Source organism: Macadamia integrifolia, unplaced genomic scaffold (assembly GCF_013358625.1).
Source record: "Macadamia integrifolia cultivar HAES 741 unplaced genomic scaffold, SCU_Mint_v3 scaffold2031, whole genome shotgun sequence".
NCBI lineage: Eukaryota > Viridiplantae > Streptophyta > Magnoliopsida > Proteales > Proteaceae > Macadamia > Macadamia integrifolia.
The window spans coordinates 2738-15185 of record NW_024868471.1 but is presented as its reverse complement, the minus strand read 5'-3'; the positions used below and the strand labels follow the sequence as shown (position 1 = coordinate 15185).

At 39.2% G+C, this 12448-nt stretch overlaps 1 protein-coding gene across 1 annotated transcript; it reads right to left on the bottom strand.

Moving 5' to 3' along the window:
• Positions 1-25: 25 nt before the first annotated feature.
• On the bottom strand, positions 26-11882 carry LOC122065481 (ER membrane protein complex subunit 6-like; the record flags this gene model as incomplete). Its single annotated transcript, XM_042629289.1, has 3 exons — positions 26-181; positions 840-859; positions 11661-11882. Coding segments are annotated over 3 exons (273 nt in total), but the record flags the coding sequence as incomplete, so codon positions are not given.
• Between the last annotated feature and the right edge of the window lie 566 nt (positions 11883-12448).

Genomic DNA, 12448 nt, shown 5'->3' with positions numbered 1-12448 from the left:
CCCCAACAAAAAAGGAGTAAGGAAATGAGAGAAGCCAACAAAAAAAAAAATTCTTTAGAATCCTCAACCCTGATGTATTACAGAAGCATTTCAGAAAGCAGGGTTATTCTCCTTCACAGCACTGAGTAGCTCTCTTTCGCAGTCACTCCCTCAGAATATATGCACGATGTCATATGCAAATCTAGTTGCGTCAAGGATAAACTTGAAAAACAGAAAAAGAAAAAAAAAAAAATGACTGAAACAAGAACAAAGAGATTTAAATATTTCCACCAGTTAAATAGAGCTATAACCTAGTATTGAATCTTAGATTTAACCCGGTCAAATTTTTGTATTGCACTATGAAATCAACTCCACTGCTTTTCGAGGCAACCCACATATGCCCATTAGAACTATGTTCCCAAAGGATTAACATGATTGTCCACCACCAACAGGTGGACTAAGGGAGGATGTAGAATATTTTGTCATTGATCTCAAATATTTTTACCTCCTATTCCAAAAAGCTGAGGTTGGTCTGGTTTAACATGTTCACTTAAAGGAGTAAATATTTGCTCAAACATATGCAAGGTTATTATATTAGTGTTCGGACAGAGGGTTCCCCACAATGCCAGTGTGGGATGAATCTCCGTGCCACACCAATGGCGGCGGGGAGAATGGTATCATTCACATGGGTCCAAATGGTCAGGATAAGAGAGAAAACAATAAAAAAAAAAAAAAATCCATGTGAGAGATCGTCCACTGGCATTGTGGGAAACTTTTTCCCTATTTTTATTTCATGATAAGCCGTTAAGCAGTTCTTTGTTAATGTGGTTGAGAAATGTCTCAAACTATACAAAGGATACGTCCAGAACAATACGAATGACTGCAAAACAAATAGAGACAACGTCAGCACAAAGTCAAAGCAGTGGAGAAAAATCTGAAAAGATTTCAGAAAAATATCATTAATTTTTAAAATATTACATGAAGGATTTCAGAAATCAAACTAGTTCAAGCAAAAATCCAATGAATGTGCGTGACAACATATGATGCACATATGAAAGTGGAAAGAAAATATTACAATACAAAACTCCACATGGATAGGGGGGAAGAAAGAGAGAATTAACTGCATATTAATGTCCATTTCATGAAGTAACTGTAATTCAAAAATCGGTCCTATCAATGACATGACATTCAATAATTAAACAATTAAACTCTTCTAAACTATAAGTAATAAAACCAAGAATATCTTTATAGGTTTGAATTCATCTATCAATTCACTTGAGACAGGTGTAAAACTTGTACAGACCAACTAAGCCGTCAGAACTAGGCATTGGTATTGCAGTCATAGAGAAGAAACCATGACTTCCACACTTGAGGGCAGGATTATGCAACTGAAGGTCTTACAACAAAGATGTATGAAAAATTCCGCCGTGGAAAAAAATCCATAAAGAGTTGGAGCTTTCGCTTGGCTACTTGTGCTCGATAAAATCTTCACCCTTCGATCACCTGAACAGAGGTTTACATCTTGCAAGTATGTTTTTAACACACACAATTGGAAAAGAAAGGTAAATCACTTACCTTATATTGCAGATTATCTCAGGATGTATGCTGGCTATTTCCTTGAGGATGTATGCCGGCTATTTCCTTGAGGTATTTGGGCTGGCAAGGTAAACAAGTATTTCACCGGTTCACCCATGGCAAAGATTTAGTTTGATAACAATGCATAAATCATTGGCAAATGGCCCCTCAAGGTGGAGGAAAGGTGGGTCTTTGAGCGGAAGGGACTGTTATCTGGGGTCAGTAAGCTGGTAATGGTAGGCTGGTAACTACTCAATACTCAATAGCATACAACAACTTGCAGATTATCTCAGAATTTATGCTGGCTATTTCCTTGAGGTATTTGGGCTGGTAAGGTAAACAAGTATTTCACCGGTTCACCCATGGCAAAGATTCAATTTGCTAACAATGCATAAATCCTCGGCAAATGGCCCTCACGGTGGAGGAAAGGTGGGTCTTTGAGCAGAAGAGACTGTTATCTGGGGTCAGTAAACTGGTAATGATAGGCTGGTAACTACTCGATACTCAATAGCATATAACAACAGCAGCAACAACAACTCAGCATTTTCCCAACAGAATGGAGTCGGCAACATGGATCCATCAAAGAAGAAGATAAAAGAAAGAAGAGGGAAAAGGGGAAAAGATAAAGAAAAACAAAAAAAGAAACAAGGTAATGTTAACACCTATGGGCCATCCCACCTAAATGCGGCTGGCAACATCGATATTTGCCCTCCAAACAGCTCTGTTTGATGTTACCCTAGGGTCAAGACCTAGTTCTGCATGTCTTTCCTTACCAACTCATCAATGGTCATTTTAGGCATCCTGAATTGAGGCCACTTCCAACTCAGCTCTTACCCTGTCATTCCTCACTCTATCTCTCCTAGTTTTGTCGCACATCCATCTCAACATCCGCATCTTTGCTACACTCAACTTATTCATGCTACACTTCTCGACTGCCCAACATCCGCCCCATACAACATAGTTAGTCTTACGACAGTCCTATAGAACTTGATCATATAATAAAGACATACAGTTTTTAACATATGATGGCTGGTAGATTTAATGTTGATTGGTTGGTCTACAGCACTCTTCTGGAGATGATTCTGAGTTCAATTTGGGAAATGAATATATATTGTATATAATTGACAATATGATACAGCTTAGTGTTAGAATATGTGTATTAGGGGTACATTAGGAACTGCCTTATTTTTTTTTTTTTTTTTTTGGATGACTAATTTATTACCAAAGAAGAGGGACCATACAAGGGGGGAGAAAAAGGGGGGGGGGAGGGGGGGAGGCCATAGCCAACAAAAGAGCGAGGCAAAAGACCAAGCTAAAGCTAAAGCAAAAGCAAAACAAAAGAGGAATCACCAACAAAAGCCAACAACCATAGGGGTGGGAAAGAGAGCCAAATCCGGCTAGATCTGAAGGGGGATGGATAAGATCCACTTGAAGGTTCCAAGCATTAATGATATGGGAATTCCTGGAGGAGAATTTTACAGGCCAAAACTGGAGAGAAAAGGCTTTGGACTTAACTTCAAAGTAGATAGCTTTCCAAATCTTATCCGGGGAACGGGATTTGGGGGTCCATCTACGGATGTCGTGCTCCATTCAAAGGTGGCTGATGGTGGCACAAAAAGTAAGCTTGCCAACATAATCGCAAATGGTGGAGCCAGAAAACGTCATATCAATCCAGTTCCATTCCCTATCAAAAGGGAAAATGAGTCTTCTGGGCCACCAACATTTGGGCAGGACAGTTTTCCATATGTGGGAAGAAAAGGGGCAAGAGAAGAAGAGATGGGGGATATCTTCATTGTCATGAGGACAGAGGCAACAAGCAAGGTTGATTGGAATATGACAGTGAATGAGAAAAGATTGGGTCGGAAGGCAATTGGTCAGACATCGCCATAGGGTGAAGCTATGACGAGGGATGTTGTTTTTGTACCAGACGACCTTGTGCCAAAGGACTGTCGGGGAAGAGGAACGCATGAAGGACCAAGACCAAGCAGAGGCAGAAGAAAAGGTTCCCGTGGGGGAGGGGAGCCAGACACATTTGTCCTCCCTACCTCTATGACCAAGCAGAGGCAAAAGAACTGCCTTATGTTAAGTTTTCCTTATATGTAATTTCTCTTATTTCCCTTATTTCTCTTTCACCTCCCTAAGGGAGGAATATGTAATTCCCTAAACTAATATTTGAATCTAATATAGGTTAGATGAGCAAGTGCTTATTCACGATTTTGCTCCCACCGTATCTTCTCTTTCTCTCATCTTCTCTCCTTCTTCTTCCTTCCTCTCTTCCATCTTCTTCCTTCATCTCTAACCTTGGTACATCTTATTTCTAACTTGGTATCAGAGCTGTACAAAGGTTTGAGAGTCGACTAATCTTTTCTTGTTCCATTCTTTAAGTCTCTCTTAGAACCCTAAAAGAAAGATGGGTCCATTCGAGGCTATACTATGTAAAAAAGTATACAAGAAAGCCTAATGGAGTTGTGAAAACAAGTTGAAGACACTTGGAGGGAGATTTGAAGGCTACAAACACAAATTGGAGCTCACACAAAGAGGAGAAGCCCATCATAGTATTACCACCCCTGCCTAGTTCGATCTCTTTTTTCTCTCTCATCCATGCTGGGTTGGGAGAGTGGAATAGCTCCAAAGAATCGCCCAGTGGTCTATATTTGACTCCCTAGGCCTCGCTCCCTGATTTTGTGTGTTGTTGGAGTTCTACCCCATTTTCTATTTACTACCAGGTATCGCCAGGTTCTGTTTTTTCAGGTTATATGGTCTGAAATGTATGGTAGACTGTGTTTTGGTTGTGTTTGCTAAATGTTCTCTCTCCTATGATGCTTGTATGTGGCTGTTGGATGAAGCTTCATAAGTGGTTTTTTATTGGCTTTGCCTCAAGTCTCTATGGTTTACTAGCTGCTTTTTTTTTTCCTTTTTCTTTTTTTTTGAGTTCCGAGAAGAAGGCTTTTTTGGGGCTGGTGTTCCCCCTTGCTTTGGATTCCCCCTTGGAGTGTTGTTTAGGGGCATCCTTACATTATGTCTAATCTCACGGAACCTTTAGAAGCTACATCGGGTGGGTCGAGTAGTACCAACCCCAGTTCGATTGTCTTTGACAATCCTAACACCCAGATTTCCCTTGTGAAGTTGGATAGTACCAACTACTTAAATTGGTCACATTCTGTGAAGCTATCTTTGCAGAGTAAAGGGAAGCTAGGATATATTACTGGGGCTATCAAGGCTCTCGCTGTCATAGACCTTGGGTACCAGACATAGTTTTTAAGACGGTAAGGCGACGGAGGCGTTTGAGGGTCTTTTGGAGCACCTTAGCGATAAGGGGGCATAAAGCGTCACCTTAGCGATAAGGCGGGCATAAAGCGTCGCCTTATTGACTAAAGCGTTCCTGTGTAATTTTTTTATAAAACCAATCTATTTGGCTCAAATCCTAGTTGAATCTTATTACTCATATGTTAAGCAAATATTAAAGGTTCATATTCATACCAATGGAAGATATTCATCAAGAAAACAAATCAATAAAGTGAATAAACTAAGTTCATCTTCAACAATCATCAGTCATCATAACATATTAACATATAATATAAATACATAATTATGAAGCAAAATTATAAAAATAAAGAAAAGAAGACATAAAAAATACAAGTATTTATTATACTTACCTTTATGATGCCAAAATGAGTGCCTAAGCCCTAAGATCATCCACTATATTTCTACTCCTGTCAATGAAGAATGAAGCTCACCGTTGTCAGAGCAAAATGGTCGCCTAAATAAGTGGTTCTTCCTTGTTCCTTGATTCATTCTCAAAGCCCTTTCTTAAACCCTTGACAAAATCCAAACCCTGTTTATGAATCGTGTTTTTGTTTTGTTTGTTTTGATTATTTTTTGTGGAGTAAAGTTGATCCCATATATCTCAAGTGTTAATAAAATCATACACCTACCAATAAAAAATCTATATTTAGAATCTTCAACAAGTAATTTTAAAATGTGTTTAAAAAAAAAACCCCCCATAAGACGCCACTTCACGTAAGGTGGAGCACTGCCTTACCATCTCTAAACCGCATCAGCGCCAAGGCGCTAGTAAGGCATCGCCTTAAAAACTATGGTACCAGAAATGGTGATGCGGATCCGAGTTCCAAGAGATTGAAATCGGATCGCTTATGGGCCTACAATTAACAAATAATTCAATTTAAACAAACCAATGGCAGTAATGTAATTTAAGGCACAACTTAAAAAACCCCTTTTTGAGTGAAATAGCTGAATGAGGACAGATCTGGAATTAATCCCAAAGAAAACTCAGTTCTGGAATTAATTTGGTGTTTCTAATAAAGAGTGGCAGAATTGTAATTATAAGTCACCAAGCTAGCAAATGGCAAACAAAGAATAATATGTGATGAGGGAGGGGTATTCTGGAATTAGAAATAAAGATAGGGGCTATAGAAGATAATGGAACAAGAGAGGGGCAGTATTGGAAATTGGGGTAACTCTTAACATAAGAAAAATCTCAAAGGGAAGGCAACGTCCAAGATGGGAAGGGGTAGAATTGGAACTAAGAAGTAAAATAAGTTAAATGAGAAGATAAGGGGTAAATCTGGAATTTGATTAAGGATATAAAACCTAATTTATGAGGTCTTCTTCAACCTTAGGCCACAATGGAACTCAAGACCAGCGGCAGCCAGTCATCTTCAACTCGACCCAATTCACACGATGATATCAGTAAAGGCGGAAGAACCAGGGAACAAAAGAGGAGAGAACACCTTCAAATCTTCTCCGTTAGGCATGAGATTTCAAGCATAGGGTTTCAAGAGGGAGCTCTTCCAAACCCATATGGTAGCTGGTCAGGTAAGCAGGCTGAAAGGATGTAAGAAGCCTTGAGTTAGAAGCTGGCGGTTCCTTCTTCTGCAGCCCAGTTGTAGACCTGATGTCTCACCATAGAAGAATCGAGATGGCCTGAGTTCAAAGAGGGTGAGTCGCCTAGACACAGGCAACCTTCGATCCAAGTCTTGGGGTCAATCGATTGGAGACAAAACTGCAGTGATGCCTCCTTTCAGATATGGTACTGTCGCCCAAAACAGGGTAAGGGAAGAAAAACCAGAAATTTAAAAAAAGAAGGAGAAGAAATAAAGGGGAATTAAAGAATGGAAGAGAAGAGATGGGAAAATTTCAGAGAAAGAAGAAAGGGGAATCGGCAGCCATGGTTTCAAAACCAAAAACTCTTAATCAAATTTCTATTCTTCAAAATCTAAAACTAAAACTTCTCCATTGTTTACATGTCCAATATAAAGGGAAAAAAATCAAACAATTAATGGAAACTACTTGAAAGGAAACTATTCTAAAATTAGAAGCTAGCTAATTTAAAAAGAAATTAATTCTAAAACAATAGAAAATCAAATCAAAAGATATTTCTTTCCTAAGTCCATCGTGCAACTGCATCAAATGGGAAACTGCAAACTCCACTATCATGACTTGGCTACTTTTCTCAATGAAACCTGAGATAGGTAGGAGATTTATACAGAAGGAAACTGCCAAGGAAATTTGGGATAGTGTCTCTAGGACCTATGACAGGGTAGGTGACTCTGTGAAGGTATACTAGCTTCTTCAGCAGGCACTCTCCATGAAGCAAGGGACTAAGTCCATTTCTGACTACTATATCACTGTTATAAGACTGGGAGTAGTATGACCATTACCGAGATCTTCATTTGACCAATCCTGATGATGAAGCCAAGGTCTATAAATCTCTTGAAAAAGAGCGTGTTCTGATACTTCTAGGTGGGCTGAATTCAGAATATGAGCAGATCTAGACACAGATTTTGGGCTTGTCACCCCTACCTATACTTAATAAGGTGTGTAGCTACCTCCTGAGTGAGGAAACCAGGAGAGGTGCCACAGATTCTACACCTTCACTTGAGCATTCTGCTCTTTCCTCCACTACTCACAAAGACTAGTGTAGAGGCGGCCGAGGTTAAGGGCCCTCTCGTGGAGATGACAGGGATAGACAACAGTGTGATCATTATGGGAAACCTGGCCACGCTCGAGATAGGTGTTGGGTCCTTCATGGCTGTCCTAGTACACATGGTGGATCTACTAGCACACGTGGTGGCCGCAGAGGAGGGGCTATAGCCCATGCTACTATGACAAAGCCTGATACTAAAGGCCCCGCACAGACAGATACTAGCTCCTTCTCTAGGGATGATATTGAAGTACTTTGTCGGTTCATGTCTCAGCTTGATAGCCCGTCTACCTCACAGGATGCATCAGCTTCTACTGTGCATATCACCACCTCTGCACCTTCCACAACCCCGTCATGGGTCATCGACTCTGGTGCCTCCCATTACTATGACTCCTACTCCGTTTGCTCTGGTAAGGATAAGGTCTGAGTAGCTGATGGTACTTTCTCCTCTATATCTGGTAAAGGCAGTACTCCCAATACCTCTGCCATTTCACTTGCTTCTGTTCTTCATGTCCCTAACCTTACCTTGAACCTATTGTCTGTGGGCATTTTAATTAAAGCCCTGAATTGTTGTATCACATTTTTTCCTTCTCATTGCCTTTTTCAGGATTTGGGGATGAAAAGGATTATTGGCAATGGACGTGAGGAGGGCGGCCTATACCGTCTTGAGCCGCTGTTACCTTTCTTGCCTACACCACATTCCTATGCATGTGGCCGTAGTGATGCTAGCTCTATAGACTCTGTGATGCTTTGGCATCAACGTTTGGGACATCCATCTTTTGTTGTTATGAGGAAACAATTACCTCATTTGTTTACATAATTTTCTTCTACTCATGTATTTCATTGTGAATCATGTACTTTTGCTAAATATTGTCGTTCATCTTATCCTTATCATGGTAATAGATCTATTGTTCCTTTTCATATTTTGCATACTGATGTTTTGGGACCTTGTCCCACTACCTCCTTGTTTGGCCATCGCTATTCTGTTTCTTTTGTAGATGATGTTTCTCGTTGTACTTGGACCATTCTTATGAAGCATAAGAGTGATGTTTATAATGTCTTCAAAGACTTCTATCAAATGGTCCATACCCAGTTTGAAACCAGGATCAAAATTGTCCGGTCTGATAAAGGGAGGAGTACATGTATGGTGGTTTACAAGACTTTTTTACTGACAATGGTATTATCCACCAGCTTGCTTGTGTTGATACACCCCAACAGAATGGTGTAGCTGAGCGGAAAAATCATCATTTGTTAGAAGTTGGTAGAAGTCTTTTATTTGGTATGCATAATTCTAAAACTTTTGGTCTGAAGCCGCTCTTGTTGCGGTTTTCCTCATCAATCGCATGCCTACCAAAATTTTTGGGTCTCAAAACCCAATTGCACTCTTATCTCCTTAGTATTTTGCTTTCCCTCTTCCTCCCAAGGTGTTTGGTTGTATTTGTTATGTGCATGTTAACAAATCCTCCCACACCAAACTTGATCCCAAGGCTCTAAAATGCCTCTTCCTTAGGTATTCTTCCACCACCAAAGGCTACAAGTGTTATCACCCTTCATCTCGCATGCGATTTTTTTCCAAAGATGTCACCTTTCTTGAGTCTATCCCTTACACCTCATCAGCATCATCTTTAGGGGGAGAATGGAAACGAAGGTGAAAAGGCTGCTGATGCCATTCCATTTCTTACCCCATTGCCTCTTACTCTTTTTTCTTTGATATTAGTAAACATAAAGAGGTGGATGATGTTGTTACTGTGGATGAACCTTGTATAGAGAAGGCACCTGTTATTGTGCGCACAAGAAGGACAAAGAAGATTTGCCAAGAGTCCTCATTGAATCCACATCCTGAGCTTCCTCTTCCTCAGTCAGGTAACATCTCCTCTCCTCATTTGGAGATAGATCTCCCTATTGCTGTTAGTAAGGGTAAGAGAGCTTGTACTAATCCTATAGCCCAATTTGTTTCCTATGATGCTCTATCTCCTATAGGTGTTGCTTTTACAACAGCTCTTTCTTCTGCTTCCATTCCCAAAACTATTACTGAGGCCATGTCAGATCCTAAGTGGAAACAAGCAATGTCAGAGGAAATGATGGCTCTTGAGAAGAACCACAGATTATTTACCCGGAGAGGTAATGGCACCATCACAACACTGATTGTGTATGTTGATGATATTGGGGTAACTGGAGATGATGATGAGGAGATAACTAGGCTCAAAGCTTATTTGGATAAACAGTTTGAGATCAAGGATCTAGAACACTTGAAATATTTCTTGGGTATTGCAGTGTCAAGATCTAAGAAGGGAATCATTGTATGCCACTACGCTAGAGAAAATTTGTTCTAGATCTGTTGAAGGAAACAGGAATGTTGGGATGTAAAACAGCAAGTTCTCCTATTGAGCAGAATCATAATCTAAGAGAGGATTGTGGCCCTTCCCTTGTTGATGCAGGGAAATACATGGATCTATCAAAGAAGAAGATAAAAGAAAGAAGAGGGAAAAGGAGAAAAGATAAAGAAAAAAAGAAACAAGGTAACGTTAACACCTCTGCGCCATCCCACCTAAATGCGGCTGGTAACATTGATATTTGCCCTCCAAATAGCTCTATTTGATGTTACCCTAGGGTCAAGACCTAGCTTCTGCATGTCTTTCTTTACCAACTCATCAATGGTCATTTTAGGCGTCCTGAATCGAGGCCACTTCCAACTCAGCTCTGACCCTGTCATTCCTCACTCTATCTCTCCTAGTTTTGTCGCACATCCATCTCAACATCCACATCTTTGCTAAACTCAACTTATTCGTGCTACACTTCTTGACTGCCCAACATCCGCCCATACAACATAGTTCGTCTTACGACAGTCCTATAGAACTTGATCATATAATAAAGACTTATACAGTTTTTAACATATGCATAGGCTGGTAGATTTAATGTTGATTGGTTGGTCTACAGCACTCTTCTGGATATGATTCTGAGTTTAATTTGGGAAATGAATATATACTGTATAAAACTGACAATATGATACAGCTTACAGTTAGAATATGTGTATTAGGGGTACATTAGGAACTGCTTTATGTTAAGTTGTCCTTATATGTAATTTCTCTTATTTTCCTTATTTCTCTTTCACCTCCCTAAGGGAGGAATGTGTAATTCCCTAAACTAATATTTGAATCTAATATGGGTGAGATGAGCAAGTGCTCATTCACGATTTTGCTCCCACCGTATCTTCTCTTTCTCTCATCTTCTCTGCTTCTTCTTTCCTCTCTTCCATCTTCTTCCCTCATCTCTAACCTTGGTACTTCTTATTTCTATCTCTTAGCTCATGTAGACAGTACAAACAAAAATATAACTTCTGTGTTACCATCGGGGACAAAATTAAAAGTTATCCACGTCACCTTTTTTTCTGGCCAACCTTTATTGCCTGCATCCATATGCAATCTGGATGTTGGAACCATCACTACAACTTAGTATATCATTAGGGATGGCCCCAGTTTTGGAGAGGTGGACTGAAACTACCCTCCAGTGGAAGAAAACTTAATTGGTCTCAACATCTTAAGATAACTCAAAGCCTTCTACGGACTCATTGGTGTTCTACTACTCAAATAAGCCCAAAGAGTTCCCCGAGGGCTATAAATTACCAACAGGTCTAATTTTGGATAATTCATATTTGAAGGTGTTTCTGGTTAATTTACGCTGAGCTTCTGAAGAACCATAATTCTTGCAGAATTTACCACATTGTTAATGAAATCTTGTCTTTGAACATTTTGCTCTTGTTCTACAACATCAGGCAGTTCAGCAAAAAACCAGATGATCCAGCAACGATAGAACAGGAGAAAAAGCTTTATTTCCACTTTTCTTATTAACAAACCAAGTAATTTTCATTCTGTTCACTTGGTTTTCAAAGATTTTACCATTTATATTTAAAAATAAATAAACAAATAATAGTATGTGAAAATTCCAAATGACTTCCAAATCATGCATGAAAGAATATCAACAGAGCAAACAGAGTGAATCCAAACTGATAAAGTAACATAAACAATGGATAAGTCATCGGTTATTTACAATGCATAATAGATGGATGCATAAATGAGTCAAAATATGAAACTAAAGAATTTTTTCTGCAATAAAATAAGAACAGCAATAAAGAAAAAGAATTATAACAGTATGGAAAATATACCAGTAGCCCACCCAAAAAGCCGTCAAGTACAATTCGATTCCAAGAATCAAAATAAGCATGAATGGAGAACTTTGCCTTGGCTGCAAGTCCAATAGAAGTAATCGCCATGATGAGGAAATAAAAGACAAAGCCCGTCAAGCCAGTGAATCCCAAAATTCCGGCAATAACTCCACCAATGATGGACAAGAAAGTTCGACTGTTGAAATAAATAACAACAAGGTTTTAGCATCAGCCATAAATGAAGGTGTAATTTTTACATCACTTTATAAAGAGAAAATAGCACCTTGGATGACATGAAGTAATAAAATATTAAAAACAAAAAACAAAAAAATAGGAATACTCATTAAAGCTTAAAAATTTAAGTAGAGACAGAAACTCAAAATAAAGTCAAGTAGGGAACAAACAGACTAATAACAACATCCCATTACATAATAGTAAATACAATATAGCGTCACTATTTTCCCAGATGCAAAATGCTTGAACAGAGCTTTTCAGTAAACTCTTCTTAATATATATATATATATTAAGGGTTCCACCACAACCATATAGATTTAGCGGGATTTCACACATTAAAATTAAGGGATCTGTTATCCATCATGGTGAGTGAAGCAAAGACCTTCACTATAATTCAGTATCACAGCTTGTATATTCTAGGCAGAGTAGAATTATACATATTTGCACCCTTCCAATCCACCACTTCCCAAACCCTGTGGAACTGGAACTTGTACCAGGTTAATAATTAAGGCAACATCAGCTGAGTGGTAAAAATTTTTACTTTGCACATAATA